The sequence below is a fragment of the Aulonocara stuartgranti genome (genome assembly GCF_965226115.1).
Source record: "Aulonocara stuartgranti genome assembly, chromosome: 7".
Taxonomy (NCBI): Eukaryota; Metazoa; Chordata; class Actinopteri; order Cichliformes; family Cichlidae; genus Aulonocara; species Aulonocara stuartgranti.
In genome coordinates this window covers 27185256-27205816 of record NC_138945.1, presented here as the reverse complement: position 1 = coordinate 27205816, position 20561 = coordinate 27185256, and the positions used below count along the sequence as shown (strand labels likewise).

General features: G+C 38.6%; 1 protein-coding gene across 1 annotated transcript in view; it reads left to right on the top strand.

Moving 5' to 3' along the window:
- trabd2a (TraB domain containing 2A) overlaps positions 1-14117 on the top strand; it is a 62030-nt gene extending 47913 nt beyond the window's left edge. Inside the window, exons 5-7 of the mRNA XM_082542415.1 lie at positions 8334-8424; positions 10184-10456; positions 12753-14117. Coding sequence (XP_082398541.1) covers positions 8334-8424; positions 10184-10456; positions 12753-12960 — 572 coding nt within the window. The 3' untranslated portion in view covers positions 12961-14117. The remainder of the gene's footprint in view (positions 1-8333; positions 8425-10183; positions 10457-12752) is intronic.
- Positions 14118-20561: the final 6444 nt, after the last annotated feature.

The following is a 20561-nucleotide window of genomic DNA, read 5'->3' as shown; positions in this document are numbered from 1 at the left end:
TCATGCCTGTGGTTTGATATTACTTCCAACGGTGTCCTGTTCTTTTCAACCAAATTGCATGTGACTGATAATTGATGAGGTTTCAGTTTAATACAAGGAGGAATTGACTGTCCATCAAGGACATGCAAATCTATGACTTAACCAGAGATTAAAAAAGTGCAGTGTAAGCAGAGCCCGTATTTCCAGACACTTGATATGTGTGTTAATACTGAGCTGGCATTGTTTGAAAAACACCAGGATGGCTGTGTGATTTCTATGTGAGTTGATAACCAGTCATTTTCTTGTCATTTGCCTTTGACATGACTGTTGCCTCCATGGATGGCTAAGTCTCCTTGACAGTTGAAGGCACTGAGGTTTTGCTCAACTTTTAGCAGCTCAAAGAGCCAAAACTGATTTTCCAGTAAAATCTTTGGCAGGTTAGTACTTCCGACGTCCTAGAGATGTCAGATCATGAAATTCAGTTTGTTATTTTAAGTCTGAATCTCTCTGTTTTTATAGCTCTCTTTGTCTCTGTGCTATAATTTATGCACAGTTGATGTTCAGGAAACCGCTGTAGCGTCAAATATCTGAACAAGAATAGAAAAACTGAAAATGACCATTTGAGCCAAAGATTGTGGCTCTGCGTCTTGGCCAATAATAGTATCTTCCCGAAAGAAGCAAACCAAACGCTCCACACATCAGATATCTTATTGTCATCGTCTTCAGTAAAAGGCTTTATTCAGTGCTCAGTGGTCATGATTATGGGCTGCTGGGTCCAGCTGACTAGCAAGGAACATGTGTACATAAACGGAAAGAAAAGGCTATGTAGGGCAGAATGTCCTCAGCGGTGCCTATACGTGTAGAGTTTGTTTATCCAGCATGCTGTAATGTTATGAGAACTGCTGCTTCAGCCTTAGTTACAAGTTGTAATGTAAATATTGATGTGTATGGAAAAGGAACAGTATTTAAAGCTTACCATATGTTCTAATAATTTGACACACTGATTCTGAAAACTGGATAAGCGTTTAAGGACAAATACTGCTGTGGTCCTTTTCTGTTAGAGTTAGCAAAACTGTATTTTGTTCATGTTACAGACAAATATTCACATTTAGCACTTAAAGTCATGTGAAAAGGTCCTGTGGACTGCAGAGTCTAGCATGTAGAACCTAGCTTGTAACTAGCTAGTAGCACCACCTGTAGCAGCAACAACGAAGTAATAATTTTTTTGTATGGCTTTCTAAGTCTTTCACATGGTTGTGGAAGAATTTTGACCACTGTTCTTTACAGTGTTGATTCAGTATGGGCAGTAACGCGTTACTGTAATCTGATTACTTTTTTAAAGTAACGAGTAAAGTAAGTAGGGTTGCCAACTCCCTGAAAAATAAATAAGGGACACCTCGTGGCCAGGGCCGGGCGACCCAGTTGTCTTCACCCTTCCCAGTGTGGTGAATTTTCTAGCTCTTTTTTTGTGTGTGAAATTATTTTTTTTAACCCTTTGACTTGAATTTGATTTAAGTAGATGTGTATTCTTTGTGATATGAACACATGTGAAACAAATGATCATTTAGCCATTTATTTTTAGCTCAAAATGACAACATTAACACAGTAAAACAGGTCTCTTTCTTAAACAGAAGCCTGTCATGCTTAACTTTTGAGAATATAAGTAAATCTTTCTTTAAAAGAACTCTGTCCTGCTTAACTTAAAATAATAGAAAACAATAGAAAGAAAAATATTCTTGTAACAGTGCACATTTAGTGCATTTAGTACAATCGGCTTCAGTTGAAATATTATTTCAGCTTTTCTAATGCTAATCAGCTGCTCCCGTTTGAAAACCCGCTTGTTCCCATGATTACGCATCTTAACTCATCATCATTATTCATCTATGTATTACTTTTATGTATTAGTCATCTATTTGTTGTAATCATCTATCCTTGCAGTCGTTTATTACACAAAATAAATTATATTATCACACTTCTGGCCACATAGCGCTGATATTCACTGCACATGCCCATATTAACTTTTTCCAGCCAGGTGTTTTCCTTTTCCCATTCTTCCCTTTCTCTGAGGGGAACAAACATTGCTGCTCTAATGCTGGGCTCACACTGTGCGGTTTTAGGCCCATTTTGAGCCGATTTTTGAGTGATCGGACCGATTTTGGCCTTCATCGTGTAGTATACGTGGGGTAACGAGAAGTGATTAACACCTCACGACCAGCTCCCGATCATCAATCGCTCGTGAGCCGCTCACACTGCTCGCGCGCAAACACGTAAACGCCGTGAAAAAGACGGAGCAGCACAGCTGTGCAGCGTGTGATCTGGACACAAGCGATGGAGGCACAACTTGTAGAACTTTGAAAAGCTCATCCGAGCCTTTTCGATGTGGCCTCACAAAATTATCACGACCACAACAACCGTGAAAATAGTTGGATCTACATCGCTGCTAAATCACAGCTGTCTGATCAATGTTTTTCATTAGCAATTTAGCAAAGTTGATGGTGGTGGTGTGCGTGTCTGTGTGAGTGAGAGACAGAGAGCGAGCGACAGATTTTCTGTTATAACCTTCATTTTATGGACGCACAGTGTGAGCACTCAGGTCCCATCAGAGCATCGGGCCGTATAGTGTGAGACCTGCATCGTGACCTACCAACTTCTAACCCCTGCGAGTCAATCGTGCAGTTTGAGCAGGAGCTGAATAACGCGACTGAAAAAATCGCACAGTGTCTGCCCAGCTTTAGGTGTACTGTCGTCCGAGACTTGCACCGCAGTGTCAGCGTTTGTTTCCCTGTTGGCCATGCTTCTTGTTGTGGTCATCTGTTGTCTTCCGGTATTTTCTCCGTAAGCGACCTTTCCTCGACCAATGAGATGAGCGGTAATCTGAATTGTCATACTCGAATTGTCATAAGTGTGCTGTCAGCTCATTGGTCACAAAGCAGGAGAGGGGCTGGGAATTATGTTTTCAAACAAAGCGTTAATTCCATAAACATTTATAGACTACTTTTGATTCTCACTGTATTACGGGACAAAGTGCGTCCCTTATTAGCTCAATACGGGACGTGTACTTTTGTTTCTAAATACGGGACGATTCCGTATTTTAAGGGACGGTTGGCAACCCTAAAAGTAAGGGATTACTATCGCAAAAACGGTAATTAGATTACCGTTACTTTCCCGTAGGAACGCTGCGTTACTGCGTTACTAAAACTGTGATTTCTTGCGAGAATGTCTCATGACAGTGACGTAAGTGAGTGCGACGTTTGTGACAACAGCTGTGTGCAGATCAACAATGGATAATATATCGAGTGCAGGAGAGAGTATGAGCGTGCAGCGTTTAAAGTGTGGAAGTACTGACCTTACTTTGAGTTTAATTCCATAAAAAGTGACAAAAACATTAGTGTCCGCTGATCACTGCGTGGGAAGAAAACTTCTTTTTACAGCGAAAAAAACCCCTAAACAAGCACCGAGTGCGCAACGACATAATGGGAAATTCACAGAGAAACTCGCGGATTCTTCCACACCGCTGCAGCACACCTGCACCAGAGCACACCTCCGCCTACCCCACTCCTGCTTTAGAGGTGAAAATAGAGCAACAGGACTGCTAGTCTTTGACTTTATTTAATTTCTGCTGTGTTTTACTTGCATCTATTTGAAAGACTGAGTGTAAACACAAAAAATATTTTATTTTACCTATGTGCTAGAATGTGCAGAAAATAGGCTTAAATGTTAAACTAAAGTCAGAGAATGGTGCATATAATTAAATTTTTGCTTGATGCGTAAAGTTAAAAGATTAAAACTGATAAAACAAGTTAAAAAGAGACTTTTCCATTTGATTACATTTTGTATGATGGATTATGCAGAAAAAGTGGAATTGGGCTGAAAGATCTATCGCTTTATCACCTCTTCAGGTTGTAAATCGTGTTTTTAAAAAGTAACTAAGTAATTAATTACTTTTGAAAATAAGTAATCAGTAAAGTAACGGGATTACTTTTTGGGGGAAGTAATCAGAAATTAGTTAATGATTATTTTTTTCAAGTAACTTGACCAACACTGTCTGCCACAGGACTCACAGTCTCACTTTGATTGGGTCATTGCAACAAACCTGATTTGTTTTGCCAGTGTTTGTTCTGTAGATTTACTGGTGTGCTTGGTATCTGCTATATCCCCAAATGTTGACCATTCTTTAGCTGTTAGATAGATTGCCTTGCAATTAGCCTTTAGCTCTAGACTCCGGGCCCTGTGGTTGCAAAACAAGCTAAAATCGTTACCAGAAGTTTGGTTGTTTGTTCATTTGCAACTTTGCAATTCCTAAGCTGTCATGTTCTTTTTTTTGAGAAGAGTCTTTCCCCTGGCAACCATGCCAAACGAGGCATATCTGTTCAGTTTTTTTCTAACTGTTTTGGCATGCTGAGAAATAGCTCCCGGTTTATTCGCAGCTTCTTTGAGCATTCCACGTTATGACGTTAGTGAGGAATTTGCAGGGAAGACTGTGGCATTATGTGGCCTCACGTTAACCTGTTATGTTAACACACATGCTCCAGACCACCAAACTGCCAAAACTATTGTTTATACAGAGATGCTCACACTTGCTGATGATCGGTTAATCGTGTGCATTTGATTAGCAGCATCTGCTTACCCCCTTGATTCCTATGGAAGCTTTAAGGGTGTACTTAGTATTTCACAGGACTATATAGAGTTACTTTCCTGGTTTTATAGTGTCAACCAGGAAAGTAATGTTATCTCAATATCATAATAAAAGTTCAATGAAGAGAAACATAATTTATTGAGATACAGAATTCAGTTATTCTATGTGGTGATGAGACTCAGATGACCCATTATAACAACAGAGTCCCGGCTACGATAGGATTTAGCCCAGGACCCCTTGGAGTTTAGACGCTAGTCGTGGTGCAGGTGAAGATGGAGGTTTGTATAGAGTTTTGAGTGACTACGGTGAGGCGGAGATGGGCTGAACAAATTAGAGCCTGAATGGCAGAATGACAAATGAGCAGTGATATTTACAGCACACAGAATGGAGGCTAACTGGCTTACAGAAACCAGACAAGAAAATGACTGGACTAGAGCAATGATGTCGGCATTGAGTTTGACAGTGTGGGAAAGTGGATGTAAGAACTAGACTAGCCGCTGATGTATCCATCTTTCCAGCAAAAGTCTTTGCAACAATGCAAATGACTACCTTGTAACAGCTTTCAGACACAATGTTTAAAGAGTGTTTTGAAAGATTTTAGTTTTCATGTTTATTGTTAGACTCTGCTGGTAGATGATTGTAAAAGATGTCACTTTTATATAACCATAACATGAACTGGTCCATGGTACTCCAACTCAGAGGTCCATTCATGTATGCATGTAGCTCCACGAAGGAAGTTAGCTGTGAATGAAAGCTTTCAGGTCACAGGTCTTTATCTGTACCATTCCCCCCCTTCTCAGTGGTACAAAATAAACCATACAGTGAATATATTGTGCAATAGGACACAAAGTAAAAGCCAATTTCATAAATGTAAAATGTATGAAATTGGTCTAAATGAGTAATCAGTGAAAATATGTCAGATGTCACACATGTTATTCTAGAAGTGTGCTCTTAAAACTGTGGCGTGGGCTGTATGCTGGGCGGCAGCCTGCAGCTCTGTTTTGAATGGGACCCTATAAATATAAACTACTGCTTATGTACCCAACCCAAAACAACACGTAACAACACCTTAACTTAGAAAACTCTAAACTTAATTAGTAATGAGAAACATGGTGAGTCAGTAGACTCCAACATTTCCAACTTTTATAACTATGGTACAAAGATATGTTTGTTTTGATTTAGCTTGAGACAACCAGGAGTTAAACTGTGCTGGAGGCAGCCGTAGTGGAGCTCTGCTTGTTGATACCTTTAGATATTATCTCTCACGTATGCAGTAGAACACTGCCTTCCTTTTTTCTGTCCATCCACCCATTTCCATTTTCTTAACCACTTATCCAATTCAGGATCACTGGGGGGCTGGAGCCTATCCCAGGAGTCACAGGGCGAGAGCAGGGTACATTATACAGGGCAGTGGTAACTTTAGTAATTTTTTTATCCATACAAATTACACATACTAAGAAGAATTTGCTTTCACTGAAGAATCATATTTTATGGTATATGCTTACATCTGGGTGTGGCCTTGTGTATGTTTTGTTAAGTTCGTGTAGGCTAACCTTTTCCATTAAATTAGTGAAAATATTGCTTCATCTTATCATCAAAAGGCACAGAGTGTACTAAAATGAAATGTATCCAAAAGTAAGAATCTTAGATTTTATTTATCTTAATTAAAATAAATATAATTAATGAGCAATGTTGTTACTCTGGACAATTCACATTAATATAACACAAATGAAACTAGTATCTACAAAAGAAACAGCCTATAAGGTTAAAGCCAGTGGCCAAATGTTACAGCATACACAGGCCATATTTCATCAAAATCCAGGCCTAACACATAATTTTCTTTTCCCACTTTATACCTTTTTCCTGGGGCATCAATCATTTTTAATCAAAGATGTCTACATTTTGTTTTTGTTTGTAATTTCATGAGTTGGGCGCACCATTAGAGTGCAAGTTTCCCATGTTTCATGCTAAATGGAACACTTATAAAATGGTCTTTGTGTGAAGGGTTTGCTGCATGGCATCCAAAAAAACGCCTAAAATAAAAATGTCCCTCTGAAACAAGCATGTGAAAGTTTAAAGTCTCACCACTTGTGTTTTCTATTATATTGATTAAGCATGCCCTAAAATCTGCTTTAAAGCATTGGCTACATGTTGATAAGATAGCTTGTTATTAAAAAATATTTATTATTTAAAGCACACAAATGTCACTTTCTATTTTATTTTCTTGTGCCACAGGATTAAAAAAAAAACTTTTTTAAACTCAGGAATAAATGAACTCTAATTTTTTTTCATCTTGTCAAACATGCTCTCACTCCCCGTGAACACACTGGCCTTTGGGGACATGACAGAATTGATGGCTTACCTCCTTAGCGCTTGCGTGTGTGTACGTATGTGTGTGAATTGTGCTCCTTTGAAGTTCTGAAGTCCGCCCATCTCTCTATGGCTCTATATTGTGCTCAACAGCTCCATTTATCCCACCTTAATCCCCTGACTTAAACTTGCATAAATCACGCTGAGTTGTTTCTAAACCTGGGCAAGCTGGAAAACAGTGTCTCTGTCTCTGTTTCGTTCTGGTTCAGCTCTCATTGTGAGTTTAAGGGCTTCTGGATATTTAGCCGACCATGCTAATGATTACTGGACAAGTACAAAAAATGTCTTTTTATGTGGCAACTGCGTTTTTTCTCCTACACATTTTAGCAAACCTGAATTAGGTAAATGTGCCTTAAGACAGAGAAAACATAAGATATGAAAGCATAATTAATGGTATTTTTTCTGTTTATACATTAGAAATATACAGTTAGCTTGTAGCGTAGGAAAAAGAAAAGGCTTTAGAAGAAAATAGGGCTCATGGGATCAAAAAGACTTCTAAGACTAAACTCACAAAGTTCACACTCACAAATCGTTTAACTGTTTTACTCTAGCAGATCATATGCAAACATTGTAGAAGTCCCTTCTCTGGCCTTTTTCTATGGCTGGGACATAATGTGACATTGTTTTAACCAGCATTCAGTCCAAGTCTCTGGGCAGCATCACGACACCCATAGTGCATCTAAGCTAACCTCTCTCTATCGATGGCTCTAGGCCAGATTAAAGTGCTGGGGCTCATTGTTTACACAGCTCTGTGGTGCCACGGCTGAGCAGGCCCAAACAATGGACCCCTGCTCCCTTTTGTCAGAGTGAGAGGAAGAATGGAGACCTCTTGACATGGCAACCTGAAGCCTCAATGCCCCTACTTCACCTAGCTGAGAGGGTCACAACGAGAATGAGAGGGGAAAAAAGGAGAAGAGGGGAAGTTGGACATAAGAAAGAAGGAGAGCAGAGAGAAGAAAATGGAAAGGGAAGAAAAGAGATATAATATGGAAGGTAGAAGATTAATTAAGAATGGAGGAAGAAAGCTCGAAGTAAAGGACGTGGAAGAGGAATGGGAAAAGGAGAGGCAATGACAAGTGGATAGGAGATGCAGAGAAAAGCAACACTGAACTTACTTATGTAGGAATCATAAGTTTTGTAATGATGACAGAAGCAGATATATAAATGTATGCGTAATAATTTGATTGGTGATATCAGGCTTGCTTTTTGTTTTACTCTTAAGTTAAACGAGAAAGAGAACTAACAGAGCTGGTGCTGTCCTGACAATGTTCCGCTTATTTTAGTTTGAGATGGCTCATCATCTCCTTTCAGAACAGCAAATTTATCATTTTCTACTTATTGGTTGTAGGTCACTTTCTGGGTAACAACACAGTTATTGACGTGCTTCGTCGCCAGGGATATGAGGTGGAGCACACACCTGCTGGGCAACCCATAAACCGGTGAGTTTGCTTCAGTCTAATCATCATCATAATGCTGCTTGTTTAACAGGACTGGACCGTAAGACATCCATGGCTTTTAGATGCAGTTTCTCATATACTATATGGTGTTTTCGGTAACATCTCCCCGCCTGTGTGCTTTTTGCAAGTCTTCTCTTGTTTCAGCTTAGATTGTACTGGAAGATAAGTGTCACAAATTCCCCGCTGGCCACCAATGAAGTGGTGTTGAAAAGGCCAATTTAAGTAGGGTTCTCACCTCCTGCTGTGAAGCATGTAGTGCAGTCTACCTTGGCACACTGAGGGTGGTAATCTCGCTTTAAATCTGTGTTCTTGTTCCTGTGTCTGAGTGAATGAATAGGTAATTCTACTTTCTCACACACAGCCCCCGTGTTTGATACGGTATTATGAGCCTGAGATGAACCCACATCTTGCCTGTTCATAGACTACCTTGATGTTGTCTTGAGAGAACAGACAGCCTTCATTATATCCATGTATAACAATTTATTATTCGACTTCTCATTAGTATATCTGACATCACAGTTGTTCAGGTCTAAGTGCATTTACTCTCTTTGTTACCAGTATTGGTTTATTCATGGTGATTAACGTGTCTTGAAAGGAAAACTAGTGTCAAATAGTATCAAAAAGAAGAGTTTAGGTTTTTCTGTCATGCTTCCCAACTTGTAATTTGTTCTTCCACAAAAAGAAGCTATGTTAACTATTAGACTGTAGTTAGTTTTTTGTCCTTCCATTGCATCCTGAATGGAGAAAGAATGGAGACCTGTTTATAATAATATATAATATTAATAATTAATAATACTTTTTTCTCGACTTCGCTCTGCTCGTGATTTGAAAGTGTATTTCTCCTGCTTGTTTCACTGCCATTTACTTATTATGATCAAATATTCACTTTAAACTGTCATGTTAATATTTTATTGGCAGGCTCTTTAACAGGACTGTCAGGTGGAATAAACTCCTGGCCTGCATAAAAACACTCTAACCTGCTTTCAGCACTTTGCTACTTTTGCTCAGCATTTTCTCTGCACTTGTAGACTCTCCCACGAGACTATAATGCCATGTTTCAGTGACCTCACAGGAAAATGTGATATTTATTTTGCCTGTAACAGCAAAACAGACCTTGTCCTTACATTCTTTGGTGTCCATGGCAATATCCTTGGACAAGGCACAGAGGCTGTAAGATGTGCTCAGTTTGTTTCATCTGCATCTTCTTTGGTGCATTATGAAAGTTCCATTTATGGCAAAGCCCTCCAGACAATCATATGCAGGGTGAAATGTGGGCAGGCTGCAGTGTGAAGTGTGAAACCAACACTGGCTTCATCGCCAGTATAGTCCAGCATCACCTTCGTATCCATGATCATTGTTAATTGGCGCTCATATAGTTCACCACACTTGATGAGTTCTTCAACAGTGATCTCTTTTTGTCCCACGTGATTTGATTAAAACAGCCCCAAAAATGTGTTTTCAGCATAAAGATTTCAAGTTTTTGCTTTTGCTTCGGACAGGCAAACATCATCTTATAATCTTCATATGGTTCCTTGCCTTGTATCCCCAGTTTTCTGCTTCTGATCACCTAGGCAGGGTAACTACTCTTCTTCTTTTGCAGACAGGCTTGGCACCATCGTTGGCAGGATTAAAGATGATTAAAGACTAAAGTTGATGATTTTATTATAAAAGTGACATGCAACGAACCCCTTTTCTCTTTCTTTCTAAAGCATCTTACCCTACTGTAATGTGCATCCTCTAGGCGATCATCATCTGGACCCGTCTCACCAGAGCTGGAGGACCATTACGATGAGTCGCCTCAGCTGGAACCTTTCTTGCACGAGCTTCCTCACAAAGAGGAGGGTCAGGGGCATACTCTGGAGGAGGATCTGTTACCCCACATGCTTCTGCCACCAGATAGCCTGGAGGTTCTGGAGAAATCTGAGAGAAAAATGCTAAAGAAAAAGAGGAGGAATAAGCAGAAGAAACAGCGGCACAGGCATTTTAATGACCTCTGGGTTCGGATAGAGGAGAGGTAAGATGAAAGAAAGAGGGGTAAAGAGGTGAAGGTCTTTCTTCTCTATATATGGGTTATCAATGACTAGAGATGAAAGGCCACAGGTGAAATGAGAGTATGATAGCAAGAGCTCAGAAACAAGCCAGAGAGGATGTAAAGGGAAACTCACACTTGTATATAGAATAAAACTGACACTTCCTGGTGCAGTGCTGCAGGCTCAAACAGCCACCATATCACATCACCATGCACTTCATGCAGTTTGCATAAACTTCAGCACATACACATATGTGCCCTGCAGTGGTATATGAGTCCTGACTAGTTCCAAGCTAGTGTAGGTGTCTTGGTTATGAAAAGAGCGACCTGGGAATTCCTGCTAAGTATCGGGATTTGGTCTCACAGTAGCTCCAGGCAGGAACTCACAGGACAACACGATAAGATCACCTTTCAGACAAAGAAGAATCTTTTGCACAAGGTGTGGTCTGCCATGTGGAAACATCCCTGCATTTTTTGCAATGGCAAAACACAGTTTTGTCATTGGGTTGGAAGCAGTAACGCTAATATGAACTTCAACACATAAACAGTCCTAATCTATTCAGTCACACCTTTGGGGAATTTAAATTTTCCATGGCCTTGCCCAAATTTGGGTTGCAAGAGAAAAGACAAAAGGACAACATGTGATCTTGACACAAAACAGAGAAATTTTTATCTTAATTGAAACAGAGAATGGGTGAACAGCTAACATTAGCGTTATTCAGATGTAGATCTGGACTTAAGAAGTTGTTGCAGGCAGCAGTTTGTAAAACTGAACTTGTGCTACCAGTATTTATTATTTCAATATGCAGTATGCACTAGTCCAAATTAGTGATGGAAAGAAAAAGCTAAACAAATAGTGTCACTTCTTCATGTGAACAGAGGAGGTTTGTGAACATTTGTGTACATTATTTCTGCAGAAGTGTTTTCTCTAAATCCGCAAGATCCTGTATTTTGAGCAGAAATGAAACGGACTCTTTGTGCATGGACGTTACAATGTTATGCACGTTCTTGTATATTTTAATGTCTAAAAAGGTGGCTGAGTAAGAGAAAGTAAGGCAATTTGAGAAAAAGAAGCAACCCCAGTCTCACAGTTCTTTGTTGTGTGGCCATGGTATGTCACACCTGGTTTCTTTGCGCCTCTTAAGGCCTTTTCACACAAACTAAAGTTAATTTCTCTAAAACTATGCCCCTTGAGTATTTGGCTGAATGCAAATAAGTATGAAGAGTAATGTAAATTTGGGGCAAAGTGGCATTATGTTAGGAGTGTTTCTTTTTAATAAAAATGGAAATGCTATGATGTCTGTGTGGTTTTGACCACCTCAAAGCAGTCATTGCCTCACAGACACTTCAGTCTGTGTAATTTGGGGATGAAGGAAGAGTAACAAAGGGCATAATAGCTTTCAGGTTTATTGGCAGTTGGTCATGTGACGATCAGTGATTTGAGCACCCAGAAATTCTGTCAGAGAACTTTTTCTTTGTGGCTTTCATCATCATTAATGTTTCCATTGTTGACTTTCTGCAGTCTGCATATTTTCTCTGGCAATTTTTGACAATGTGTGGATGTGGAGAGAGGCTGGTTTTCCTGCTGATCCTGCCACAATTTCCCCTACAGTACCAAAGAATTGTACAGTGCAGAAACAAAACAAAATGCTTTTTGTTTAAAAAAAAAAAAAAAAGTAAAAGTCTGGAATTAATAAGACCCTACCCAGTCTGTAGTGATTCTAAATTGCAAAATGGGAGCCAGTGCCTGTAGAAAAATTATGGTGTAGTTTACTAATTGCAGCATACAGAGTTTTAAAGCCTCTGAAATTAAGATCTGATGTTGTTTTGTTTTTCCTGTAATAAAAAGAGTGAAAAAAATCAATGAATGTAAGCAAACGTTAATGTCACAGCAGTGAAGATGGGTTCATTGTGAAAGCCGTCATTCAGTTAACCCTTTAAAGGCTAAACCATGATGTAGTTGACAGAAATTAAATTATTTTGCATTAATGAGTGTTAATTTGTGTCAGTGTGCAATGCGCAGCGTCATTGTGCAACCAATTTTTTTTTCAGTTGGGGAGCGCCTGGGGGGGGGGGGAGTATTACCCACACTAATACTCATTCCCTTTGCCCACAAACCAGTGAAAGAAATGCAAATACAGAATGAATGCAGGATCCTCGTTAATTATACCAATTAAAATCATTCTGTTTTGTGTTCATCATTTACGACCCATCATTCAATTGAGAAATATTATAAATCTTCATTATTAAATCCATGTTTTTGCCTCTTTTCTCTCTACAGCTCTGTGGTGCAGTCCCCGCCTCCCCCAATGGTTCGCATCATCAATGGTTACATCACAGTGCAGCCGCCTGACAGAATCCAAAGCCAGTACAACTATCATCGTGTTCCTTCAGCAGCACCAGCGCCTTCGATCTTCTCGTTGTCTTTACTGAGCTTTCACCTCACACTACCTATAGTGATCTCACAGATATGGACTGTGGCCCTCTAGTAAAATGGTTATAAGGACTCTAAATAAAACTGGTACACGTACGCGGTTTCAAATATACTGCTCTTAAAAAAAAGTCTGGTCTAGCTGTTCACTCCATGGATGTTTGGGCACAGAAAGTTTGCTATGTTGGAAGTGAACTGGAAAGGTGTGGCAGTAGGGCTCATCTCTTTACAGATTGGGCTTTGATGTGCATGCGAGTTCATATAACTTGAAACATAAAGGTCTGAGTTTCACTTAATTTACACAGAGTGAGCACAGAGTATGCAGTAGGGAAAACAAGAAGCTCAAACTGAGGTAGTGTTATCACTAATTACACAACTCATCAGTGCCTTGCTGGGTTACACAGTTACAGTAGACAGCTATTAGTTGCTCTGAAAATTTGAGAAATCACTTAAGTAATTTTTCAGCTTAAATATTTTCTCCAACAGCAACTGGGACCACATGTCCTTTGAGTATCTCTGTGAGAGTACGTGGGCGTGGGACAAACAACGTCTATCGGCTCTTAAACCCACTGGGCTTGCAAACACAAGTGCTCAGACTTTAATTTATTCTTCTATTTTAGAAGAATCTGATTTGATTACATAAAAACCTGCTGCGGGGAGAAAATTGTACATACGCCTTTTGAATATTATAGAAGTATTTTAGAATTATTAAAAAAATTAAGATTATCAGAAGCATTGTTGTTTATATGGAAAAGTATAAATAGATATGCAGTATATTTTCAAAACAAAATCAGGAACTAACCACCATAGCCCCATGTCATGTGTCTCACTGAAATTACATTTTTGAAAGGGACAGGTGATTGTATTGTACTTTATTAGTGTTATCGACTGCTTTGATGTATATGTTTGCTGAAAGAATTTATGTGGATGTGTCTGGGCGTGTGTGCGCGCGTGTGTTTTACATAGCATTCATTCATTTTTTATTTATTTAAAACTGTAGTGTTGCTGTTAGCCATGTGAAACATTCCCTGTGGCTTTTGTTTTTATATATTTCATCTCACCATGATGCCAAAATGACTTGTTTTTCAAATGTTCTTTCAGTGTAATTTCAAATGCATATCATGGCAATAATAATTAAACTGACTACATGAGCAGACCGCGTAGTGCTTTACGACCTTCACATTTCATTTATGGCACGAGATAGCAACAATAAAATATTTATCTGGATGTAAAATTGGTCTTCGATGCTCGTTCTTCGCTGTGAAGCAAATCAGTGGAAAGTCAGGGGAGAGAAATTTTTACAGCAAAATAACCAGTGTTATATTAAGTATAGATCAAATTATTTTATGTACCTTAAAGGTGTTACTCATCACAACGAACAAACGAACAGCTTCCCAACACTTAAAACCTTTTGGATTCCTTCAAAAATCTTTTTATTTAATGGTCAACAGGTTTACGCTCCAGTCCCATTATCATGTGTATAACCCTCAGTTCCAACAGGCAGCTGTTTTCAGTGATCAAGCGTTTAGCAGCTAAATTGCGCATATCTGTTTCTAGTTGTTGTTTTTCATCAGAGATGTATGAATATTAATGTTAATGCTGTGTGCCCTATGTCTGCTGGATGTATAAATAGCCATCTGTTAGCTAACATGTTTTTTAGGTCCATCAGCTTTAGGTACAGCAGTATCAACTGAACAAAGGAGTGGGCACACACACGTACACATGCTGCCCTCCTGATGGGTTCATGGCATGTTTATGTGATGTTAATGTGATAAGACAGCTATTAGAAGTTGTTTGACGTGTGCATGTGGTCTGTCACAAACAAGACAGCTGCTCTGCTGGCAAATATCTTTCCTTCGAGACACAAACAGGAAACCGGAGCAAACTGGCTCTTTAGATGTACAGGAAATGAGAGATAATTGATTTGTTACATTAACAGGAAACGCTGAGTGACTTGTTAGTTTGTGCTTTTATTTAGGAGTGGCTATGTGCTTGATGTGCTGACATGCATGAGCAAAATTAGGGCAGTGATTCTGAGTTATTCTAAGTGTTATATTGGGTAACAACAAGTACAGTACAGCCCATGGAATATGCTAACTTTATCTGATGCTTTCTGATTGTTAAAGACAAATTTATGTTTGTTTTTATTTAAAAAGCAAAAAAGTAAGATGCATGGAAAAAGTAAATCACATCCTTACAGCTTTTCACACATTTGTGCATGTCTTGCACTAAAAATACTTTAGTAAATCATCACTCTGTAAGTGATATCAGCTACAGGGTTGAATTCAAACTGCTGTTTTTTTCAGGACTGGCTCCACCAGCATCGGTGTCCTGGAAGAAGAAGGTGAAGGCACTTACAGCAGCATCACAGGATGATGACAGGATGCAGCAGGTGACAGGAAAGGCAGCCGTGGGTGTCACTTATAAGTCTGTGCATAATGTGTATTTTTGTCTTACTGTCTGGAGACAATGTGATGGCTCTTACACACTTTGTCTTCTTACCAGGAATATCAGCACCATCACAACCTTTTAAAAGATAAAACATTTCCATCCATCGCTACATTTTCTTTTACTTACCCAATTCAGGGTTTTGGGGACTGGAGCCTGTCTCATGGCAAGAGGTGGGGTACACTCTGAACAACTTGCCAGTCTCTTGCAGGTCTCACACAGACACACACTCACTCACTCGCTTTCAGTACTTACAGATATTGTAGACTCATCGCTTAAAACGTGGATGCCTTTGGACTGTTGGAGGAGATCACATAGCCTGCATGCTGGATTCAAATCTTGGACCTTGTTACTGTGAGGTGATAGTGCTGTTATGCTGCTATACTACAGTATAGCAGCAATATATAATAGCTGTAATAGCATCATAACAGCTATTATGTAAATTTCCAGTTAGGAAACAAGGCCAGCAGACAGATCTCCCAAAATTATTATTACACTACATATTATCATTACAAGCACAGCATACATAGCTACTTTCAGATGTGCTCTTACTGACAAGAGCAGCACACAGCAGGTAGCTGTTTGACTGGCAGATTTTTGATTTATTCATTTCTTGCCTTTTCTGTCTTTTTTCCTCACTCCAATTTCCTCTTATGTGCTCGTGCAGATTTTCTTTGCATGGATCGTACAAACTCTCTCATAAAGGAGACTGCAGGCTTTTTCGGGACAGACAAATCACTGAATCACTGATTCAATTCTAAATCTTATATTGGATCAACAAATGCTAAAAAATAACATGAAGGTGTCCAAAGGCTGAACTTGTTCCATTTGGGTATCTGAAGCTCAGTTAAAAAACAACCAAGGAATAGCTTAGAAGACGAATAAAGTCATGTAGCAGAGTAATCACAGCTGAGATTTGAATCCCATTGAAATGTTGTTGGCAGGATTTGAGATCTTGCACTGAAGGAATTTAACATGGAAAAGTAGTGAACATTTTCAGAGGCTATATCAGAGACTGCTATGCAATTATGCAAAATGGCTGCAACGAGCTATTTTAGCTCAAAGAGCTAATGTTAACTTCTGAGGCTAAGAGGGCACTTCCTTTTCACAGAGAAGAATTATACTTCAGCTTCAACTTCTGTTCACTAAAAGCCTGAAACAGACATTTCTCTGCGTGTCATTGTTCAGCCTTTATCTGCTTTGTTTGTCCAAATAGGTCAAAAGGCCAAGAATAACAGAATGCAGGGATATAATATTTAGCTCTGAGGGCTTTTTAAATTCTTATTCTATAAACAATTTAGGCCTACTTTTGACTTTTTTGCTGATCAGGTCAGGTCATTAATCTTTTTTTTTTTTTTAAACTTAAAGAAAATGAACCCCAGACTTTTGCCGCTGACCTTATGCGAGAATGTGGAACTGAACACTGCTACCTTTCATGGCGTGATGCGTGTTTGGAGAAATGTAGAGAGAAAAAGCAGACTGATTGTATAACTAAAGTCATAACTGGAGCCACTGCAAAAGCTCGAAAACATTAACCTTACATCATGTTGATGTGCGACTCCAAACGACATTTGTCTTGTGCTCCGTGTAACACAAAACTTTAAAAACAACAGACCTTGTAAGTCACTCAGTCATTACATAAAAGAACAAACAAATAGGTGCGGGTCACTCCGCTAATTGCCTCCCTTTGAGTGCTTTTGCTGACAGATGTTACAGCTCATTTACTATTAAAAACACTGTATAATGAATGGTGTGAATTACATAAGTCAAACTGTGGACCATATGAGTGAACTAGTGTCAAGGTAAAATCAATTCAAGACTTTAAACCAAGACGAGAATCCGCTTATACACACATCAAGTGGCAATTTCTTTCATTTCAGTTTAATTTTTTCTTACATGTTTTAGTTCCCTTCTCATTTCAAGACTTTAACCAAGAATTAATACAAGCATGCAAAGGCTATTTGATAACAGCTGAACCAAATACCAAACTCAAGAATTCAATACTGCACATCACGACGAGTTGAATTAGAATAGCATTTCGTCTAGAGTTGGTAATTATAGTGCAATAGATATGCATGTAACATGTGGCAAATGCAAAGCATTACCTGCAACGTGAATATGAGGAATTTGTTCATTCCGATCCTTTTTAACATATGATTCTGAGCATGTTTGGGGGATTTTTGATCTAATTATACCCTTATTTATCACTATATGAAGCAATATCCTCTTGCCAAACATTGATTTGGGAAAACACAATCAAATAAGAAAGCAGGTCTTAAAAAAAATACACGCTACACTGAACTGGAGGTGCGCTTTCCAGATCGGACAAACCCATGCGAATTGAAAGCAGATGGCGATGCATCCATCTGTTTCTGGAAAGCAGAAACCTAAAAGGTAAAACCAGCCACAACTTAATTTTTTTTTTTTTTTAAATTAACATGCTTACAAAAAAAATAATCTGAGGTTGCCTGTTATTTACAGGCAGAATAAATATCTAATCCCTTGTGAAAACAAGATCTAACCTTGAGTTTTCTCCATTTGTTATTGCACATGACGCAAAAAGTTCTATTTTCTGCACTAAAAATGTATTGGTTCAAATTGATCAGAAATTCTCAGCTTGTTATTTCTGTTAAGTTCCTCCCATAATACCAATCACCCAGAAAAGCTTTTATCTACCCTAGTCTATTTGTGCCTTTGTGACACAAGGTCAAATCACTTTCTCACTGTTAAAACAAGCACTGAATGCTATTGTTTATCTGATGTAGCTCTTGCACAATTGAGCCTATGTTAGGTGGATCTGTCTTTGGCTATTATCGCTGCATCTGTCTAAGAGTCCTTGCACTGTGTTAGCTGCGACCCATGGAAATAAGTGCTTTTTTGCCTGAGTCCTCAGTATATATTTACATACTAAATCTCTCTGTGGTTACATGTGTTATGAGTATTGGTTAGAGCTTTGACCAGTGGGAACTCATATTGTAAACATGCAATATTGGAGAACAGTCAATTCTTAGATCAACTATAAGTAAAATAGTAAATTTTGTATATTTCGTCTCTGCTCTTGATTTACATTTCTACATTTTTCTTATATTTGCCAGTTCCAGCATAATTCATCAACTTTCACAGATGAACAAAACCTGCTTTTGTTAAATGCAGCAATGTATCGCAAATCGACCTTTGCAAACTGGGCATGTGTGACATTACACATGATTTTTGCCAGGGGCCCAAAAGAATTGCTTAGAGATGGAAGTTTTCACTGGGTGGAATTGCCCAGAAATAGGCCAGACTGAATAAAACATATGAAAGCCCAGGAGTTCAAGTATTTTGTAAGGAGGTGATCATAACAGTTTTCTTAAACTGCTTTATAAATCAGCCCATTTTTATTCGCATAAAATGTGAATAATATTATCATATGACCATAAAAAACTGATTTGATTTTCCACCACCAGCTACCATCACCACTGACTACTTTATAAAATAAAAAGTTGAGTGATAACTCCCCCAGTATTGGGCATTTAAAGAGGAACTAAACACCAATTTTAAACTATGTGGTGTATTAAGTATAACAAGCATTTATATTTCTGTAGAAATACTGCAAATTATTTAGGCCTTTATTTTTAATCATTAAAAAACAATTATTAAAAATAAAACATTTTTCTACTTTGTTTTTGATACACTTCAATTGTATAAGAAATAACTACTAATCATCAAAACAGCCAGGTCATCCCAATACACCTAAAATCCATATTTCAGTTCATTTGGAGATTCAGAGCAAAAACATTGTTTATGTGTCTCACTGCCTGTCAGGGTTGCTCAGAGTATGATTGTCAGCATATAAACAAATCTAAAAATTTTTGTGCTGGCACTGCACCACAGGGTGTCAGTCAGCTGCAGCTTGGATCAGTGGAGCCCATTCACAGGAGTGATTTTCCTGACGAGTGTTGTGGATAGAAAGAAGCCTACACTGGGAGCTGTAACCTGGAGTCATGGCACGCACGCATTTGGAAACACTGCTTCTCAAAACCAAAGCACACAAACACTCATGGTTGATATCAAAATATTGATGGTATATATAAAGTAGTATCATAGACGCCTTTCTGTCTTCCTGTTGCTCATATGTCAACATGCGTTTTAAACCATTCATTTAGTAGGTTTCCCAGTTATGCCAAACGCACATGCACCCCAAGCTGAAGTATGAAGACCACTAGGTGGTCCTCTCTACTCTGTCCTCATTCCACTTAGGAACATTTTTTGACTACTTCATGTGTCAGTGTTTCTATTCTCCCCCCAACAACAAGCCACATTACTAGCCTGTTACTTTATAACCTATTTATGAGCTATTTCACCCCCCCCCCCCCCCCTTTTAGTAAGCATTACACACAATATCCCTGTCCTCATTTTTAGAATAATGTCATCCAATGCCATGTAGTTATTTACAATTATATACTAAAGAACTGAAGGACTGAGCTGCATCTTTCTTTTAATGGGAATGACAGCAGTGGATTTGCGTGCAATGCTGCCCTCTGTCTTTGAACTGAGGTACTGGATTTCAGTTAATTTGTGATTCTCCTGACATAGTGACTGTGCAACTACTGCAAAACAGTAATAATATATGTAAAAATAATTAAGCTTATATTTACATTTTTTGACATGGGTTTAAATAAAACAATAAACAAATAAATCTCAATTTTATTTATTTATTTATTTATTTTTTGGGGGGGGGGGACAGTGTTAGCAAGACTACTTTTGGCTTTTATGCCACTGTGCCTGCTGTTCAAGCAGACAAGCAACTCCATTGATATATAAAACATAATTTTTTACTGGAAAAAAAATAATAATAAAAAGAATAGTCACATTTTTGATAGCACCTTACCTACTGTTTCCTGCAACTGGATGTTGATGCATGTCACTCAAGGGTAGGTACATTATTATGTCCACCTGCATAACTACAACTGATCGATGTCAAGTCTGGCTCATATGAATAAATTCTCTTTTTCATTCTCTTTTTGTGTCCAAGCTTTTGGACAGATAAACATCAAATGCCGTTATAACAGTGTAAACATATGCAAAAGCAAAAATCTATCTGTGCTTTACATATTGTTGATAAACCTTACTCCAGTACAAAAAGCTGAGATGAACTTAGTCTGCCTTCCTAAAACCTTAACACCAACTAGTTCTGAACAAGCTATACCTTGGTAGGCTAGTCCGGCACTC